General features: G+C 39.6%; 1 protein-coding gene across 1 annotated transcript in view; it reads left to right on the plus strand.

The window, feature by feature from the left end:
• Positions 1–14,463, plus strand: part of LOC122172028 (cadherin-6-like) — a 102,215-nt gene extending 87,752 nt beyond the window's left edge. The window contains 5 exon segments of the mRNA XM_042840016.1: positions 1,969–2,090; positions 2,873–2,990; positions 3,078–3,329; positions 7,104–7,408; positions 7,410–14,463. Of these exon segments, the coding sequence (XP_042695950.1) occupies positions 1,969–2,090; positions 2,873–2,990; positions 3,078–3,329; positions 7,104–7,408; positions 7,410–7,595 (983 nt within the window). The 3' untranslated portion in view covers positions 7,596–14,463.
• The last annotated feature ends 7,283 nt before the right edge of the window (positions 14,464–21,746 follow it).

Raw genomic sequence — 21,746 nt, forward strand, 5'->3', positions numbered from 1 at the left:
TGGAATATATTGGTGTTTTATATAGCTTCTATTTATTATACTCTCATTTTAAATTGTGAAGATCTTAAGCACCTTGAACTAAAATGAAAATATGTAGTTAATAGCTCAAAAAAGCAGGAAAGAAAACAATTGTAATTTTGGAGAGGAAAAAAAAATTGGCAATATATTTGAATGCATTTTTTAGAAAGCTATGCTCTTATAAATAGTCTTGCAAGTAGCCCCGCAAATTCAAATGAGTAATTTGATTTCTGCCTATTATAAAAATTCAACATTTGTATTGATGTATTTTAGCATAAAATTCAGCCTAGTCTATATTGTACATAGATATTTTATACGTTGAATGAATTCAGCCCAGTGGTTTATATTAGGAAGTGTTTTATGCCTAATGGAATCATATTAACTTCAATGGGACTGTGGAGCTTTAAAGTGCAGTATTTTGTCCAAATGACTGAGCTCTGTAATACGAATATACGGTGCCAATTTTGGAGAACATATTTTCAAATTTATAAAAGTTTGATAAATACAGTAATAGGGCTTTTATCAAAGCTTAACTCAACAAACTACTATAATGAATGCCTGTAGAAGCTTGCAAACTCATAGATCTGTATTTTATTCCCCTGTTTTGTTTTGGTTTTGTTTTTTTTTACTTGGATCATAGATTAAAATGTATTAATAAACTATATTTATATGGGTTGGAAATTAATGTAGAAAAACACAGTGCAAGTCCTCATGAATGGGAGGAGGCAGGGATTTATTTTAAATAAATGTCATTTCAGTCCCACTCATTCCCTGATAGATTTCATTCTCACACTCCCACACACTCCCAAGTACTCCAGTGGATATGCCTAGGTGAGTTGTCCTGGATCATTTTTGCATCATATGGAGGACATGGGGCACTGATCAAGTCTGGAAATGTCTCTTGGTTTACTCTTGATTAGTGATGACAAATTTGCTCAGGGGTCTTATACAACTTAGGAGCTGATGGTAATTATGATGCGTCCTTTTGACTCAGAGTCTTGCCTGTTTCTTCCTTCATGCCTCTCAGGCAAGGTTGCTGCACATTGCTTTTCTTTCCCGCTTTGAGTATCTTCTTGATCAGGATCTGTCTCTTTTGTAATCCAACAGGAAAAGAAATGGTCTGCACAGTGTGCTACATCTCCAATAATTTTTTAAATTTTTGTCTATGAGGATAGCAACGTTTTTATCAGTACTTTATGCTCAGTAATATCCTTTTCAAATTGTCAAATCCAATCTCTTGATCCTACCAAGTCCTTAAAGAAAAAAAAAAAAAAAAAAAAAAAAAGAAAAAGCTTACATACAGGAATCTGCAGATTTTATACAGTGCTGGTGTTCTTCAGCTGATATGTTTTAAAATCAACTCTAGAATATTAGCCAAATCAAATCAATCCACAGAAGATTAGAAAATGTCTGTGATCACAGCAGTGGTTATTATTTATGTATAGTAATGGTAATCATGGTAGCTTAAGGAACTCTGTCACGAGATTTGCAGGGGAGGGAATATTGCCTCTTATAGGGGGGAGAGAAAAAAGCCCGCAACCCCATCTGCATGAATATTCAGTCTTCCTGTTTCAGAGTTAAGGAAGTGAATATGTTCTGAGAACATTGCTACAATCAGGCAGGCTAATAAATAGATTTCATTTAATTCTGGCATTGTGTTTTTATAGATATTGTACATACATTCGCAATCATGTTCAGAATGTCCAAAGGCAAAGGTAAACCTTGAACTCCTACCCAATATTAACTGTAATGTTTACACAGAATCAGAGTATGATAATACAGCACAGTTTTGTGAATTTATCTCCTAATGTATTTCCCAGGAATTAACAGAAAATAATGAATGAGAAAGGAATGAAGGCACTGAGCCCCTAAATCTGTCCTTTTCTTCTATGCTGGGTCAGTAGCTGGGCTAAATAAAATCTCTGTTTTTTTCTGGTTTTATCATTTCAGACAACCCAAAACAAAGCAGCCGTGTCCCAGTGTTCATTAAGGTTTTGGATGTAAATGACAACGCTCCAGAGTTTGCCATGTTTTATGAGACCTTTGTCTGTGAAAATGCAAAGGCAGAACAGGTGTGTTGTGGGCTTGTACTAAAAAAGTATTCAAAACAAATTGAGTTTGCTACTTCTCTTGCACCACCTCATCAAGAGATATACTTTGCACTGCATCAGAGTGTTAGTTTGGCAAGATTGAACTAAACAGTGGCTGCACAGCATCTGATTACCCTTAGTATTCTTGTAGCTAATATGATACTATGTTTTACACTTGTTTTCTATACTGCGCCTTGTTATCTCTGATTCATTTTCCCTCTGTGATTTTCTGCTATATTCAGGCACCTTCACTGTCTCCTTCAAAAACTATTACAGTCCTGTCTGTGAGATAATTATTTTCTGCCAGATAACTCTCACTCTACCAGAGCTATTACTAAATGGTTCAAAGTAGCACATAATTTGGAAGAGTCAGCCAAACAATTCTAGTTACATGGGATTTGGTTAGATGAATATGTAGCCAGACTGGACTGTCTCATCTTTCATTTCTGCTGCCTATCACATGCAAAGCTTTCTACCCAGCTGGAGTGGCGTCAACCCAAACCTGCTCTCAAAGTCTATGTGATTTTCCTGCCAACTTTCAAATTCATTTTGTTATTGGCTAATGGTATGGGAAACGATAGCATGGTGATCCGAAGCAGCATCAGTAGCACATGCATCACTTCTGTTATGCATATGATAGCAGCATCAGCTACGTTAAAGCAGGAAAAGAAAGAAAGAAAAAAAAAACCACAGTAAAATCATACATAAGCATAAGGTTCACTGACATTGAAGATAATTGTGTTCTTATTGTTTCGTTGTTTCAGCTGATACAAACGTTGAGTGCTGTTGATAAAGATGACTCTTACAGTGGACACCAGTTTTCATTCTCCATAGCTCCAGAGGCAGCCAGCAGCTCAAACTTTACACTCCAGGACAACCGAGGTGAATTTCTAGAAGGATTTTTCTTATTGATCTCACTCTTGCTTTCAGTCCTCAGGTGAAGATAAAATGTGTGCTTTATGATTGCAGACAACACAGCGGGGATTTTCACCCGAAAAACCAGATATAACCGGCATGAAATGAGTACCTACTTTTTGCCAGTGGTAATATCAGACAATGACTACCCTATCCAGAGCAGCACTGAAACGGTGACTATCCGGGTATGCGCTTGCGACCATCGAGGAAAGATGCTGTCCTGTAACGCCGAAGCCTTGATTCATCCTACTGGTCTTAGCACTGGGGCTCTTATTGCCATTCTTCTCTGTATCATTATATTACTTGGTAAGTGCCTCAGAGGTATTCTGTTCTTTACGTGCTTGAATTGGTTTTCAGCATTTCAAACACACACACAAACAACAACAACAACAAAAACCCCACCAAACCACATGGAAAGTTTCTCTCCTTAATACATTCAGAACAGTTAAGAAATCCAAAAGGCTTACCTCAAAACAAATGGTGCAAGGGGTTAAAACTTTCAGATCAAAGCAGTCGGTATCATAGATGTCAGTGGCTTATTTTCTACTGCTGCAAGTGGTTATACCAAGGCTAGAAAAAGAACAAAGCAGAAGCATCCATGTCTTATCTGGCATTTATATTATTGTATTTCCTCCTGTGAGGGATGCTGGCGATATGGTGTACGGAATACATCCTACCTAATCTCAGCTGTCTAAAAGCTAGAGACGTCCAAGCAAGATGAGACAGCAGGACTACACCCTTTGCTCAATGGAAAGAAACGGGCACCTCCAGAAAGCCATCCATCCAATCCCCTTACAAGTATTTGAGGTCGACTAGACTATCCGCACTCTGCAGAGTGAATCTATCTCTTCCTGTTGATCTCAGAAGGGGTTCAGATAACTTAGTTTTAAACAGTTATGTTCCCATGTCTAACCTAGGGGCAAAAAAGTCACACGTGGGACTTCTGTTCCACTGGAAAAGGATGCTGAAATGGGGTGGCTACTAAAGCATTCTAACATCTTGAGGACATGCAGATCTCTGGCTACAGCATTCGCAGGTGGTCATCTTTTTGTTTATTAGTTGAAAAATAAGGCAAGTTTGCAACATCTTCCACAACCCTCTCATGCAGATTCCACTCCTCTTGTTCAGTAAAATTGAGATGTGTCCATCGGCCATTAGATATAATCTATTAGTCTGTGGAGAATTGTACAACACACAGAATCGACTTTATTAGTCACGATTAGCATCTGACCAGAAAAGAAGGGAATCAGACCAATGTCATAGCACTAGAGTCAAGAAGGGGACAAGATATTCCCTAGGGATTCCACTTGTTTTTACTATGCTTGTATCTTCCTCAGACATACTCATCACCATATGCTCATCACTGTGAGCATTACAGTTGACAAATGATTTCTCCTTCCAATGGTGAATCAAAGACCAGATAGTGACACTCAAACTTCAACAATGTAATCATGGCTTGCCCAGATAAGCGCTATCATCTCTTCAGAAAAAGAATTCCTAGAAAAACAATCTCAACCTTAATTTGCCATTAAATTTATTTTTCAAAACATGATATCATGGCCTTTAAGGGTTGAGCTCACTTTGTATCAAGTTCCTTTCCAGAAAAAGAAATCAATCTAATGCTGCAGATAGTCTTGCACTAGTTAATACAACTGTGCTCATTAATATCAATCTGACATTAAACGATTTCCTGTTTTATGTCAATCGAAAATAATTGATTCTGTGTGCTAAGCAGCACTTTATGTCAATTACTGCTCACGCCACCATGCACCATAAGCAGATTTTCAATTAACTCAGCTATATAATTTTCTATTTTCAGGCTGGTTGCAAGGTTTGCATGTGCAATCACTACTGAGTGAAAAACAATACTCTGGGCAGACCTGAGCCACAGCTTAAAGTTTAGCAGCAACAAAAACTGCCTGTAAAGTGCTAGGTTTATTTTCAGACTGAGTAGGTCTAGTGGCTTATCAGAAGGCCACAGATATTCCTAAAAACTGACATGCATATAAGGGTGATGTACTTTAATGTATAACATCTAATGTTGAGTTGTTTTCTCTTTGTTGTTGTTGTTTTTTGGGGGTTTTTTTTGCCTACAAGTTCAGTGCAAAATAAGAAGAATATTCTGTATAACACATTTTTTGTTGTAAATGAAATACTTTAGAAACTCTTCCATATAAAAACTATCAATCCTATGCTTTCTCAGATAATTCTGACAGCCCTATAATAGAAGAACATTCAGAATTGACTCTATTTTTCAGGTTCTCCAAAATTTACTCCAGCTATCTCTGTTCTCTAAGATAGACCTTTTCCTAGCCCTCTTTTATAGTATCACAGCTTAATGCTCATAAGGACAAGAGTTCTCCGTTATAATACAGCTGCACAAATAAGCATCACTCAAACTAGGGTCTTTATGTGACACCAGAAATAAATCATCACTGGGATATGAACCCGAAGTTTTTGCCGTCTGAACCATTCTCCCTCTTTCAGTTTTTCCACCTTACTTATTTCTTTTTGACTTCTATTAACAAATGTTCTTTCTTACTCACACTACTCCTATGGTAGTACAATGAGAATTAGCATATTTTCCTGCTTTAAACTATCGTACTGGAATCTCTCTACAGTCAAAAAGAGAGAAAAAGTAATGCTTCAGCACACCTACAGATAGCATCTAGCTCTAAGCCATTCTCCATGGAAGCCAATTGTTAAAAACAAATAAACAAACTACAACTAAAAACCACAAACAAACAAGGACAACAAAAAGCAGATTATTGTCTGTCAAGAGATACCAAATTTCAATGGACTAAAATTTTGTTTTGGGAACGTTCTGAGTCCTTGGTATTGCTCTTAACAGGGTTACAATCAAGGAAGGGACTGAAAAAAAGAGAAGTCTGTTACTGTGCTTTGACTCACACACCATTTTACAAATACAGTTTTAGAAATACAGCTGACATGAATGATGAATGTGGATCTACCTTATAGTCTCATATCAGTGAGCTTAGGCATTTTCTGATTTGTTTTGCTTTGCTCTGAAAGAACTCTGAAAGACCGCAAGATCTGTCTTTTTTTCTCCACGTTTGCACAGAAGAACTGAAATATTGGGCACTGTGGACTTCAAACTACCAAGCAATAATACATCCCTGCTCCTTACTGCTGTTCATTTGTAAATATTTGGTGATTTACCATCTCAAAGCAGAATCTGGCTAAGAAATATGAAATCAACTTCTAAAAGAAATAAAATGTTTAACATATCACCTCCTACCCTCTGTGCATACTTCTCCAGTGATTGTTATTGTGTAAAATTATTTAGGTTTGGACCAGGGCCTTTGAAAGAATTCCTGACTTCTGAATAGATTATATGTATATATACATCCACCTTAGAATGAAAAGTATAAAATATCTTTTGAGAAACATAATCCTTTGGCAGATTAATAAAGCCATTGCCATACGGCAATATCTCATATTTCACAGTCTTTAAGTTATACACTTTATAAGGCAAAGCTATACACTTTAAAACATGGTATCCAATGTAAAAGCATGCCAGGAAAGTTAATAAACTTGGACTTGGAGTGAGTTGAGAATCCATGCCATATCTTAAATTATTCCAGAGAAGGAAGGATTTGAAGTACACCTTTGGTAAACTTTTGTTAAGCCCAGTGGACGCTAGTTTTGTCCTTAGCATAAGTTTCATCTCATCCCAGATGTTCAAGGTATATAACACATATGTAATGAGTTTTGGTGCAGGTCTTTCTCCCTTCCCAGCTCTCATGGAACTACTTCTGTTCTCCAAGCAACAGAGTTGCTATATAATTCTGGGTAAAAATAGGCCTGCTGACAAGAAGGCACTGCTCAGCTTCTTACTAGCTTGACATCTCCTTTGTCTGCTGCAAACTCATGCCACAACATCTCTCACAGTGCTCACAAGCAGAAGAAGCAGTCTGAAAACTTGACATGCACATTTGCAGTTTTGCAAAACATCTTTTCAAGCTTAGAACTTAAGCCCTAGCTCAGCACTTCATCTGGGTTTTAATGGAGCTGGGGGATTAACGTTTCTCTTCCTCTCTCCCCTGTTTATGTTTCCAGTTACAGTGGTGTTGTTTGCAGCACTGAGACGGCAAAGGAAAAAAGAGCCTTTGATTATTTCCAAAGAAGACATCAGAGACAACATTGTCAGCTATAATGATGAAGGTGGTGGAGAGGAAGACACCCAGGCATTTGATATCGGCACGCTGAGGAACCCCGAAGCCATAGATGATAATAAATTACGCAGAGACATTGTGCCAGAAACGCTTTTTATGCCACGGCGGACTGCAACAGCCCGAGATAACACGGATGTCAGAGATTTCATTAACCAAAGGTTAAAGGAGAATGATACAGACCCAGCAGCCCCCCCCGTATGACTCGTTAGCGACCTACGCATACGAAGGTAATGGTTCTGTGGCAGAGTCCCTCAGCTCCTTGGAGTCGGTGACCACAGATGGAGACCAGGACTATGATTACCTCAGTGACTGGGGGCCGCGGTTTAAAAAGCTGGCAGATATGTATGGCTCAATGGACAGTGACAAAGACTCTTAATATGTTGCCTTTTTTTTCCCTCCTTCATTTTCAGAAACAGCATTGAGATACGTGAAGTGGCTATTTCTTTCTATTTCTCCACAGCTCTGTGAAAGGGTTCTCTGTTCGAACGGTTCCAGTTGTCTAATGACTGCAGTGTGGATCAGCTGTCAGAAAACTTTTTCTAGTATCATTTTATGAGCTTCCAAGAGGCAAAGTTCTTATTTTTTAGGGCATCCAAGTTTATCAAGCCAACCTTACAGGCACAGCAGTGGTGGAGGGGAAAAAAAAAGATCAGATGGGGAGCAATATTTTTACTTGTTCTGCTTATATTGTAAATTGGAGTATATTACTGTTTAAGCTCACTTGCTCTTTTTACTTGTATTCAGATTATTCAGCTCAGACAATTGCTCTGTTGATTGTGTATTGCACATCCCAATGTAATGAGGTACCCTAGTTTAACCTATGTATTATAGTCAAAAGTAGTGGTGATGGAATGAAGGTTTATTATACAAAGTAGAGTCAGCTGAGAAAAAACATCCAACACATTTTACTCATGAGGAAGTTAGAGAGGCCTAATGGTCATTTAAATCTAAGTGTTTTTCCAGAACTTGCCATTGCCCCCAATGCACTGAATTGTATTAACACACATATATATAGTTCATTGACTGCTATGTATATATTCTTCTGACCTAGCATTGCTGGAGAGATGTGAGTGCATGCATGTGTGTGCGGTCAGTAGCCCCAGTACCTTGTTTTTAGATGGCTTCTAGGAACCTAGACTCCATATTAGACCATGACTTGGAGGAAGGAATAGAAAGTAACTGTGCTTTTCTTTGTATTTGCGATGGCTTCCACATGCACGCCAGTGTTAAAGGCCACTGTGCTGGGGAGGCAGGACTCAGGCTTTTCTACTTCTGCCTGTTTCAAAGTGTAGGAGGGCTGTTGTAGCTCCAAGGTCATCACCGACCGTTGAGTCAAAAGAAGAAACTGCAAAGGAGGGAGGAGAACTTCTATGTCCTGAGCTCCCCTGGTGGCAGCCCAGGGTTCCTTCTCACTGACTCTCTCCCCAGTTTTGCTGTAAAGTAGGGAAATAATGCCTACCTCATCAGGATGTTGCAAGAATTAGATAAGTCACTCAGAAAATGCATTACAGATGGAAAAGGCTGGCACTCTACCAGAGGAAGTAATTTCTTATGCTTTTTTTGCATTTTTTTCTTCCCCCTTCAGATTCAAACCCTGAATGCACAAATAAGCAAAAATCAATTGTCATTCTAGTGGACTGAAAAGCAGGGTATATAACTTTGGTGGTTTTTTTTTTTTTTTCTTTTAATAAACTACTCAGCCAACGTTGTTAAAGACTTCACCAGAAGGTGACATTTTAATCAGAAGTCTCTCAGTGGGTGTGCTTATCTGCTTTGCCAAGCTAAGTAATTTTTGTCCAGCGGTGGGAGCGGGGGGAGATGTCATAGTCTCAAGCCAGAACAATTTCCTCTACAGCTTGTGTACCATTTGCTCTTTCTGCTGGTTTGTCAAACCTGTCCTATGGCTGTTCTTTATACCAAGTCATCTAGGAGAGGCTAGATGGAAAAAACCCAAACGGGTAGCCATCGGACATATCCAATTCCAGGAGCTGAAAGCCCTTCTGAGTCCCAAAACAGGGACATGGCCTAAAGCAGAGCACTGAGGGAAGATGGATTTTTTTTTTTCTTTTTTTTAATATACCTCATAAATAACTGATCCTGTGTACTTAGTTTTAAAACAGTATTTAATACTAGAATTACAGGCATGGATCTATTTCCTTTCTTCTCCCCCTTCAAATCTTTAGTGAATCTTAAACAGCTCCAATTTACTCTAAAAATAAAAGATGAGGGAGAAAAGTTAATAAACAGAAAATTAAAAGGGATTAAAAATTAATCCCTGGAATTCATTACTTTCAGGGAAATAAATAAAGAGAGTGGTAAGATTCCAGAGTTTTAGACACATCCAAGCACGATGACAGAAATTCTGATTTTGTGGGCCCACTTGCAGCTCAGAGGAGGAGTGAATTGCTTTGCAGTGTCCAGCAGTGTTGGGAAGGACACTTCTGCAGTGGGAGGCACTACGTGTCTTCAGGTGTAGGGAAAGGCAGCTGGTGCTTTGTAAGTGCCCACATTGTAGCTCAGATGGGTTTTCAGAGCACAGAAGTGCAAGATTTAAGAGGGAGCTGAGCCCCCATCCTGCATCCCATGGGTTAGGTGCTCCAATGCATGGTGGGGCTAAGCCTGGTTTGCCCACGTGATGACAGTGACACAGCTAGGCCCTTCTCGTACTCTCCTTTTCTCCTCAGTTCTCCTTCACAATTTGAGATTATGAAAGCCTTTGAAAGCCTGTCCCTTTGTGGCCTCCTGGAAATCAGAGCATCCTGTAGGCAATCTGCCCAAAACCTGGTTCTGGCACAGGAGAAGAACCGCCTGGTTCCTCAATGGCTTTCAGACATGTGGGAGGAGAAGCAGGAGGTCAGCAGCACCTGCCACAGGCTCCTCAGCACGAGCCACTCTCCTTGTACAGCTGCTGCAGATGCTGCACCCTTCAGGGGACCTTTTTGCCACAGACCTGCTCCTTGCCCACCTCTGCATAGGGCTGCCTGCAGCAAATCACAAGCTCAGAGTAGAGCTGGATGCTGAGAGCCAGTCAGTGAATCCTAACCCTCCTCAGACCATTGGGGACAGCAAAGATGGCTGCCAAGCCTTACAGGCCTGCAGTTCAAAAGCCTCACTAACCACCCTCTCTCTACTCACTGTTTAGAGGGGAATGCTGTCACACGTCTGCAGCTGGGACAGGAGTGATCCCCTATGAATACTGGCTGTGTCAGCTCTTGAGGGAGCTAACACAACCTCCACCAGGTCAGTACAGTGACTTGGTCTGACCTGGTGATTTGGTTTTTTTTCCCTCTCCTCCTTTATTTTTTTCTTTTTTTTTTTTCTTGTCTTTTCCCTTTTCCTGTTGAAAGCTGGCTCTATCTTGTCCATGGAGTGTCCCAATATATAATAGAGAGGCTGCTCATGCCTGTTGTGTAAATGTATAATATATAAAATCATGTTATGCCACCACAGATATGCTGTCTCAATAGCAAATGGATTCTCCTAGGAAAACTCAAGGCAAACTCACATCCAAATTCTTTACTATGCATCTAGGTCTTAAGGTCTATTTTTTTTCCTGCAACTTAGACAGACTTAGCATCTCTCACAAGAAAAACTCAATTCTGTCTTTTCTTCTTGCTTGGCAGTACCACAAAGTGCAATTTATAAAGTCAGTACAGCATATTAAATATTGAAAGTGCCATATTGCAGTGAATACAAAACTTTGCAGTAGTGTTTCTTTGCACCTTGTTGCATGTTGGTGTGCTAGATGATAGAAATGAGTATTTAACAGTACTTTCACACAATGCTAGAATTGTCATTTATAGATCAGCAAGTGTTAGATTAGGGGCTATGAAGTGAGTTTCAAGGCTGTTATAAGCCTGCTGTTCTAAGAACCACACCCATTTGAAGAGAATAAATATTATAAGCAAATTTAGCCAAGCCAGGCAGAGATAAATAATAAAGTTGGCTTTGCACTTGGAAAAGTATCTGTTCTAACAACAGGGGAGCTATTAAAAGGTACCAAGGAACTCAGTGGAGTTAACATAAAAAAATCTGCTTACATGGGGGATGTTTCCAGCCCTTCTGTTGCAGAACAATAACATTTCTACACTTGAGATAGAATAAGGTTTCTAGTATAGCTATTCCACCCCAACTCCCAAAGCAGCTACTGTATTCTGTAAAATGGATTTTCACTCAGAATAATGATTGTTTCAGGTTAAGAATCAGTCTATCCCACTGCAGCAACAGTATAGGGAGATACAGCAAACCAGATGCTACCAGACATGTTGCCAACACAGTTGTGCCAGGACATCTCCCTTAGTAGACCAGCCTATGGAAGAGAACAAGACAGAAACTTGCAGTGAGCTCTGAACAAGGGAATTTGGGGGTTTCCTGAGAGTTCAGCTGGCAGTACCACAGGACTGAAATGTGTTCCCAGACTTGACATGGATGGATACACTATCTAATCATGGAAAGAAAAAAAAAGTTATGCATTCCAGACACTGCTCGTAAAAGATGTCTAAGAAAATCCCAAGCAGAAGAGAAACACTGCACATGTACCAACACCAGTATTTTCTATATTTGGCCTAAACAACGTATTTTTTTTCTGATATTTTTTAGCTGCCAGGCCTTAGTTCATCCTATGGAAAGGTATTACATAGTTGTTAAATGGGAATGGGAAAGGCAACTTGCGAACAATCCAGTTTTGGAAGCAATAGGCTGCATTACAAGGCATAATATTTCCATTTCTCCGACAAAAATAAACTAAAAAAAAACATTAACTGGACATTTCTAACCCTACAAAAATTCAACAGTCACAAAGAAGTAAAGCAGAGAGAGATAGCTTTTGGAATGTGTGTACACAGTATGAATAAAAAAGGAGACAAATGAAATTTTGAAGCTAGACATGTTTCAAAGTCTGATTTATCCACATTGATCAGAGACAACAGCACACAGTAACTCTGCCGCTTCCAGATTGCCTATAGAAGCCAGAGGCTGATTCGCGTGGATAGCAAGACAGACACCATCTTTCTCAGACAAAGCAAATTAAATCAAGGCTATTTCCATGCAAATTTCTAGAGAAGACAGACCTTTTCTCGTGATGATTACTAAAACATTCTAAATTTCTGCACCAGATCTAACTTGATGGTCTTCCACACTCTTTTCAGTGGGTTATGGACAGTGATTCCGAGCAGGTGACTTCTGTGGACACTATCAGCTCTTCCTGCCACCATCTGTTTTAAACCTCTCCACATTTCATTTGGCTATAAGTAATACTGAACTGTTTTACAGAATCACTATCCCAACTGGGTGTTGCCATCCCCTGCCCATTTGTGTTTTAATTAACACTGCAGTCTGAGCTCCTCTGTCAAATAAGAGCTGACAAATTCACAATCGTTATCCTATTTCTGATGAGTATGAACTGTTTTGTAAGTTGTGAAAGGCAGGGTATTTTTCCAACCCTCCAGACCTGTGAAAATGCAACCTCCCACAATAAACGTCAGAGATACAACTGAAGAACTGAGCACTGTGCAGACAGCAGAGCACTGGCACAAGTTGCCCAGAGATTACGTAGAATCTCCTCCTTGGAGATCTTCAAAAGCCAGCTGGACATGGTCCTGAGCACCCAGCTCTGTGTGGCTCTGCTGGAGGGTTGGACCATATGTACCCAGAGGTCTCTGCCAACCTCAACCATTCAGTAATTCCGTGATTTTTTTTTTTCATCAGACTTGTTTCCTTAGAGGTTGTTTCTCTATTTAAGAGAGATGAAGAACAAAAGTATGTTTAATGCCTACAGCCTTGCGCATTGCTCCGGGAGGGGAAAAACACAGCAGAAACTCCACACTTTAATGCCAGTCTTTCCTCTCAGCAGTTTTATTTAGGCACAGCTGAGACAATCTTGATCCTGCCCATCATTTTGCAATATTATACTTTTCAGCCCAGACCTGCCCTCATCATATATGAAACACTTCCCTGAACAGTTCATAAATTCAGCAGGAGGTATCCAAAAGCCTTTTCTGGGGTTACAAGGAGTTCAAGAGTCAGAGAGCCGAGGCAGAAGAACGGAAAATGAATTGCACAGGGTGGGAATAGGGGGGAGGCAATCACTCACATGCAAGGCAGGCCCACGGCACTTAAAAGCCACAAAGCTGTCACATTATACATAAAGTTGCTAGATTTCAAAGGAGCTTTTATAGAAGTTGCTCTTATTTTTTTCTGCATGTCTTCTCTCTTTAAAAAGGAAGAGGAAAAAAAAAAAAAAAAGGAGCTGCAAACTTCACATTTCTCCTTTCACAAAGTTAATTTGACCAAGAAGGCGTAAGTCTCACACATAGATTAATCCTTTCCACTCCCATGGGCTTTTGACCTTTCCTATGAGACTGCACTATTTATGTAAATATACCTGGAGACACTTTCTATAAGCTTTTAGTTTTCTACAATCTATTACCTTAGTGTTTATTAAAGAAACAAATGTATAGTATTATTAAGCATTCAGGTGAACAGAACAAAGAAACAACAGTGCAAACATGAAATTGTTCTGGATTTTGACATATAAAAACTCTTCAGAATCACTGTACTGTTTCAATTCTGTGATTACTTTCATTGCTTTGAAAATTAAACTTAAAAAAAAAAAAAAGAAAAAGAAAAAAGGCCTTATAATAAATGCTATGTGCATCTTAACTGTGTTACTGAGCTAAATCAATCTGGCAAACTCTTATTGCGATTTGTGATTTTTAAACCCTTAAAATAAATGCTTTTCGGTATTGATTTTTTTTAATTAAAAATACATCCGAGAATATATTGAAACCAGTGCCACGACCTTGGGAAGATTTACTTGCTGGTATGCCCCAGCTACACGGCCTCTCGCAATGTATCCCCTCTTGTAGGGGAAGCTTCACATCAGATGGACCTGGTCATCAAGGAGAAACATTTGCGGGCAATAATATTTTTGGCACCCAAGAGATTTACACCTAGAAGCTTCCCTGTAATACAGAGGGATCCATGCTGGAACCATCACCTCTTCTGCAGCGTGAATGGGCAGTTTGTTATGGTCAGATGGCAAGTGTGCACTCTCTCCCTTATATTTCTTGTTCACTGTACTGGCTTCTTTTTGGGGGGAGGAGGGCAGTGGGTTTAAGGATTTAATGAGAAACCAATTTGAACAACAATTTCTCACAAACAGAGTGAATTTGCCTTTTTGCAAATTGATTTTTGTAACAAGTTATTTATATGATGCTACTTAATAAATTGTTTTTTTTTTCTAACTTGCTTTTTTTTTTTTTTTTTCTCCCTAATTCTCTCAATCTATGGTTTGTATCTACACAACCATCATAATGCCATACCTTCAGAAAGATTCTGCAATTGCATTAGAGCAACAGACTGGCTCAGTCTTTCAAACATAATTTGTAAGTGTCTGGCTTGCAACATGCTGTAAAAGCAGTAGGATCACTGCCCATGGTTAGTGAGGCATCCCAAAAGAGCGATATAATTTCAGAAAACATCATTTAGAGATGCTTACTATCAGGAGGATATTAATCCATGAACACAAGCCAAATTTTAACTAGCCCAGGCTTCCCTGGAAGCCAGAGGAAGCTTTACCTGAATAAACCATGTAGAATACCTTTCTTGTAGAATGTAAAGATCATAGAATTTGAATGGCACTGTTATTTTTCTTTCGTTGTATGAGGTCCAAGAAAAGAAAAACAAAAAAAACCTCTTTGTTCATTTAAGGAGAGGACAAATGCCATTTGCAATGTCTTTCTACGTAAGTAGAAAAACCTCCGGATAGAATTATTCATTTAACATTTTCTAAAGGAAATATCTGCCTACATCTCTGGAAATTTGATCATGTTTAAAATTCTTTCTAAATAGAAGGACAAAGAAAAGAAGGGGAGAAGTACAGCAAAGCAGTACTTCACCAGAAGTATTAAAACTAGCCAAAAAGAACAACCAGTTTAACAGTGAGAACCACCTGTAGCTTGTAAATGAACTGAGAAATGCCTGTAACCAATTAAAGTAATTAGCTTAAACATTCACCTGCAATCTTTGGTGGACTTCAGGAAGAAAACTTACATACAATTAGCCTGAAACATCTTTTTTGAACATTCAACAGTAGTTCATAAAGCTATAAATATGCAAGTCTACATAGTAACTAAAAGCATTCACTTCTTTTTATTTCACTGTCTGAACACCAAACCGCAGAGAGAAAGCCTTGCAGGTGGAGGACACCCCTCCTTCCCTCACACCCTGTGGTAAGGTCACACAGGAGCCAACACAGAGAGGCTTCAGATGTTCTGTTTCTTGGTTCTGCTGCTTGTTGTGCTTAGAGCAGCCCTACAGGATTTCAAAAAACATAAGCTTGAGTTCCTTTAAGCTAAGACGTTAGCAGCAACAGAAGGAATTCTGGTTCATGGAATCATTGATTAATTAATTTGAGAAACAACACTAAGATCATCTAATCCAACCTTCAACCTATCCCTACCATTCCCACTAAACCACATCCCTCAGTGCCACATCTACACATCTCTTAATACCTCCAGGGATGGTGACTTCACCACCTCCCTGGGCAGCCTGTTCCAGTGCCTTACCACTCCTTCGGAGAATCTTTTTTTCCTAACATCCAACTTGAATCTCCCCTGGTGCAGCTTGAGGCCATTACCTCTAAGTCCTATCACTGTTACGTGGGAGAAGATGCTGACACCCTTCACCTCACCACCCCCCCCCTTTAGAATGTTGTAGAGAGTGATAAGCTCTCACATGAGCCTCCTCCACTCTAAACAATCCTAATTCACTCAGACACTCTTCATAAGACACATAAGCTCCAGACCCTTGACAGCTCCGTTGCCTTTCTCTGGGCATATACCAGGGTCTCAATGTCCTTCTAGTATCCAGGGGCCCAAAGTGAACACAGTACTTTCAGCTGCAGCCTCACCAGAACTGAGTACAAAGAGAATATCACCTCCCTGCTCCTGTTGGCTACACAATTTCTGATACAAGCTAGGATGCGACTGGCTTTCTTAGCCACCTGCTGGCTCACACGCAGGTGGTTGTCAATTCACACCCCCAGATCCTTTTCCTCTGTGCAGTTTTCCAGCCATTTCGCCCCAAGCCAGTAGCATTTCATGGGGTTGTTGCGACCAGAGTGCAAGACCCAGTATTTGGTCTTGTTAAAGCTCATAGAATTGGCCTCAGCCCATTGATCCAGCCTATCCAGGTCCCTCTGAAAGTCCATCCTAGCCCCAGGTAGATCAGCGCTTTCTTCCAACTCGGAATCATTACCAAACTTACTGAGGGTTCATTCAATCACCTCATTAAATCATCAGTGAAGACATCAAAGATGGCCATCCCAAGAATTGATCCCTGGGGAACACCACTTGCAACTAGTTGCTAGCTGAGCTTAACTCCATTCACCACCACTCTCTGGGCCTGTCCATCCAGCCTGTTTTTACCCAGCAAAGAGAACACCTGTCCAGGCCGTGCATGTGTACATGGAGCTCTGAGTGCCAGGAACAGAACAGAAGGGCCCTCCTACCTTTCTCTACTGGAAAGGAGAATTTGACAGGTTTCTTCTTTGAATTCTCAGAGAGCACATCGATGAGAACGAATAGTCAGCTAGAGGCTAGTATTTCAGCTAGAAAACATATCTGATTCTCAGACAGTCACCTACCAGTTTTATCTCTGTAAAATACCTCCCCCCACAACAAGCAACACACAAATCACTAACACTCCAAAAGTTCAACTTTCATTAATACTATTGAAGTTATCACAGAGACAAGTTAACTAGATGAGCCATTAATGTCTACAGTGTCTTTAAAAACCAAAGTTTTACCAGTAATTGCTGGATTTCAAAGATAGCTCAAACAAGGAAACCGAAGAAAATAGTGATATGTTTCACAAGTCTTTAATCTTCTCATCAGAGCTGCAGGAATGATCATTTATATGAGCAACCAAGTGAGTTTAATGTTTGTCCTTCCAATTTAAATATGACATGATGTTACTTTTGACATTGTATACGATAAGGTATAGACCTTATAAAAATATAAAAAATAAAATTAAAAAAAAAAGGAAAAAGAAAAAAAAAACATAAAAGAATGAAAATTAATAAAATTAATAAAATTACATCTTTATCCAAAGCCTTTGAAATGTTCCCTCTTAACAGCACTACATCATTCCATATTTGAGCATAGCTGGCTGTCAACAAGCACCAACCCTCTACAATGTCTTTTTTCCAAACCAAGTATGTACCCACCAACAGGTTCTCTGCCACTGCCCTCCTTATGTTTGACCCTCAAGGTGCTCTGTCCCTGTTGTCAGAAAAGATTATTCTACTTTCCTTATTCCCCACAAATTAGAAAGCAAACTTCAGCATCATCAGAAGTTCTCAGTCAGTTACTGTCTACTTAAGATCTGCCCAAGACCTCAGTATATATTTCAATTATGTCAGTCCATGGAGTGCACAATCCCATACATGCTTTCATAAGCTATGGAGATAGGTGCAGCCTAATACGACATTATGATGCATTTTACTTCATTTAAGCAAAAGAGAAGAGACTTAGTATGATCAGAACATAATCAGGAAGATTGTATGCAAGGAGGCACACTGACTTGAATCTTCAACAAAAAACAAAAAACCCAAAACTTTTGGGGTGGTTCCTCAAACATAAAAAGGCAAGAATCTCCATAATGTAGCTTTCTTTGTACCCCTTGCTAGAACTTTGCTTTTCTTAACTCAGAACTTAGCTGGCTGGCTGCTCATGCATGCATCTTAATTAATAAACAAATGAATAAAACCCCTTCTGATTGCTTTTACATGTTTTTCTAAACATCTGCTTCTACCTACGATGTTAAACAAAGCTGTTCTATTCTATAACTCAGCTGGGGAACTTATTTCTTTCTCTCTCTCAGGACACAACTGGGTTTTTCACGTCAATTATCTTAATTGGAAGCAAGCTTAACCCATTTCCCAATTACAGCTCCAGCTTATTATAACAAACAAACTCTCAAACCTCCTTTAATAAAATATAATACGACCAAAAACATCCCAAAGAACAAACATAAGCTTTGCTAACGAGACACTGAAAAATGGAGTGAATGAAAGAGCTCTGGCAAGGGAAAGAGTGAGGCACTTTGGAAGCTGGTGGAGTGGCAAGATACAGTGGGGTCTAATTGTCCAGCTTAATCTCTGGTGCTGCATTCGTTCCTGCAAGTCTGCATACTAGTGGCTCACAGAAGGTGTGCTCTTCACTCTGTCCCTCACTGCATTTGATTTTCTCCCTCATGTACAAAACAAAACACTGAGCCAGATGCATCTTTGTTTTGTCACCGCTGGGCATTTTGATGGCCCAGTTTCTTTACAGTTTAACTACAGAGCCAGGTACTTTCTGCCTCCTTCTCTTCACTCCAGTCCCAGCCTTCATCACTCATGTTAAGATGTACACGAACCTAACACCTGTTATTAAAGACAAAGAGCCTAAAGAAATAAAAAGAATAAAAGTTGCAAGAGGGGAAACCCACCTGTTACTGCTCCATATGATGGCTGGATTAGCCATGTCTCTTCATGTGGCCTTCTGTCTCTTGCTTATTCATATTTATCACAGTGCCAATGCATCAAAGCTACAAAATCCAATACTAGACAAACCTTTCAGTTCAGATTTGTGAACTGTAATGCATTTTTACTTTTCTATTTGGCTCCCCATGGCTGTCACCAGCTTTTTCAGAGGCACCCACCTCTTATACACACACTGGATACTAAACTAAGAAGCTCTGCACAGAAATTGTTCCACTACCCACATGCATAGAGCAGAGGGTAAATGGGCAAAATATTTTGCCCACAAAGTTCTAACATTCCACCCACCTGCAGCATTTGCCAGGCACAGAACCAATAACAACTGTTTCCCCTAGCAAAGCTCAAATGTTCTACTGTAGCAGCTATGGTGATGTTCTGATTCTGTTGTTCTCTGGTATTGTCAACATTTCTCTAAACAGCATTTACAGTTGTTTTTGAGTAACAGAAGAAAGTCAAAACTAAAGTTTGAGATTCACCGTTCTAATATCTTGGTATTTAATCAACCTGTAATATAATATTGATTGCAGATGCCCTGGAGAAAAGAGATTGGTACTTTTCTTTAGAGCAAATACTTCATATAACTCTTTATTGCAGTAAGAGCCTTTCAAATGTTTTGATACCAAATATCCATCTGGCCCATGGGCTCGATCGCTTGCACAGTCAGAATTTTATCATTGATTCTAGCAGGAGTGAAATGGGACGCCTGGAAGACAATGTGTGTTAACTGTGTGATGGCCAGGAGGAACTGCAGCAGAGGGATTCACATTATAGATGTTGTTCCTGAGGGCTATGAAATGAAGGCACTGTGTGTGAAGAAAGATATCCGGCAGAAAGACCATAATATATAAACCATTGTAAGAAGATTTCATTTTGTTACTCACAGTTACCTTGCAATACCAAAAAAAAAAAACCAACCAAAAAAACCCGAACCACTCGCTGTATGTCAGCTGTTGCCCTGCTCTGCCATCAGGTCACATCCCCAGTGCAGATGGTCCTCATTTTGAGCTGGCTCTGGCTGCTCCTCCTGCAATACTCAACAGCTACAGTAACGGGACCAAAGCTGAACTGTAGATTGATTTCATTTGTCTCTTGCTTTGGCATCTCCTTTCTTCTATCTGCTGTGTAGCCTACATACATTTATCAATGTGCACTATATATTAGCCATACACATATCAAGCTGTTTTGTGAATGATGGCATAGTCTCATCATCCTTTCCACCTCTTGTTTTGAAGCCCTGCCGGAGGCATAGCTGCGTCTCACTGACACCTCTGTCAATGTTATCAGACTGCTCATATCTCACTCTGCCACTGGTGCTATGTATGTACCAGGTACCAGGCATTGAGTACAGCACTAAAGGGATGGTCCAGAAAGGAGCTTTTGGAAACTCTTTTTCTCTGGTGAAAACAGTGGTCAACTAGTACTCTTCCCAGGCCCTGAGCCCCACAGCACCAACCACAGAAACAGAATAGAGCTTGTGCTTGCCTCACCAAAAAGAAATACAGGAAACATAAAGGAGTGCTGAGGGAGGTTGAAGAAATGCTGTCCCTGACAGAAATGTAAGTTGGACTGTCAGCGGACGTGTTTACTTTTCTCCTATAACTCTGCACCATTAATAGCTCAGGCACAGAAGAACTGAGCAAAGAAAAATCAGAAACCCAAAGCCTGTTCCAAAATAAATGGAATTTATTTCTAGAATGGGGGCTCAGAAGGTGTCTGATTTTTACTTTTATAATTAATTTCAGTTTGCCACTTCACCAAAGCTAAAGGCTATTCCTGAAGCATAAGAAGAAAAGTATGCATAAGTCTGGGCAACTTTGGTGCCTATTTTCCTTCAGCTCCAGAACAAGGATTCAAATAGAGTTGTTTGAGAAAATACATTTGCACTTGTGAAGAACAGAAAAATCTTTCTAAAGAATGTTATCTGTTGTTCCCATTGTCTCTTCCAGTCATTTATGACTCATATCACACTGAAAAGTGTTATGAAGTTGTGCAGGGCAAATAACTAGAACCAGGTATATCAGAGTAAGTGCTGATGTGCTGCAGGTATGAGAGCTCACTCTCATGATGAAGTTACCACCTGTGGTGTTGTGAATTGTCAGCCACAGTCCTCATAGCCTTGCTCCTTTTCTGTATTAGATTTCTCATCTATTTAGTGTAACAGCTTCACATCATTTACAATGAAGTCAGTATAAGCATACTTGTGCAAAGAACCTTTGGAGAGTAAACTCATCAACATATGCGCATACTCTAGGACAGGGTTCATTAACACAATTAATGTCCTGTCCACAAACTTGCTGCGTTTGGAGGGACTGTGACGGTGCTCACTTCTTTGAGATTGGCTCTGTGCAAATGTACCGGAATTCCCCTGAATAAGTGACAAAATGAGGGCCTGCTTAATTTCCTATTGCATTCTGGATTACTGCAATGCTCTCCTGCTGTTGCCAGTGGTTCTGCACCTGTATGGGGAAGGCTGTCTAAACAGATGTTCTTTGCCATGTCCTGATTTTATGAAGTTAACTTTGTTTGCTGCATTGTAATTACATTTAATTTGCCTCAAGCTGCATAGTTTAGGTGAATAAATAACACTTTAGTATGTATTGGTAGTAAAAGGTCCTGGAGTTAGTTTGTTTAGAAGAAAAAAGGAAGGAAACAAAGTCCCCAGTCTTCTATTACCACATGTGGACAGACGGCTGCATCTGTGCAGAGCACAGAATAAGGCAGGGAATATTTTACCAGGCTATCAAATGGGGAAAAGTAATAAGGTTACCAAACATTTAGTGTTACTGATACATTTAAAGACCGAGCATACAAGCTGTTCTGTACCTGAACAGTTTAAAAATCACACACGTGAGGTGTTTACATAAGCAGGTTCTTTCTGTGCTACAGATAAACCTGATGCAATAATTTATTTTTTCAAAAGGCTATTTTTGTTTTCAAAAAAGGTTATGCTTCCTGTGTTTTCTCTTATTTACTTCTATATGC

This window comes from Centrocercus urophasianus, unplaced genomic scaffold, assembly GCF_019232065.1.
Source record: "Centrocercus urophasianus isolate 14NV4802_14NV808 unplaced genomic scaffold, USGS_Curo_1.0 seq_11, whole genome shotgun sequence".
Taxonomy (NCBI): Eukaryota; Metazoa; Chordata; class Aves; order Galliformes; family Phasianidae; genus Centrocercus; species Centrocercus urophasianus.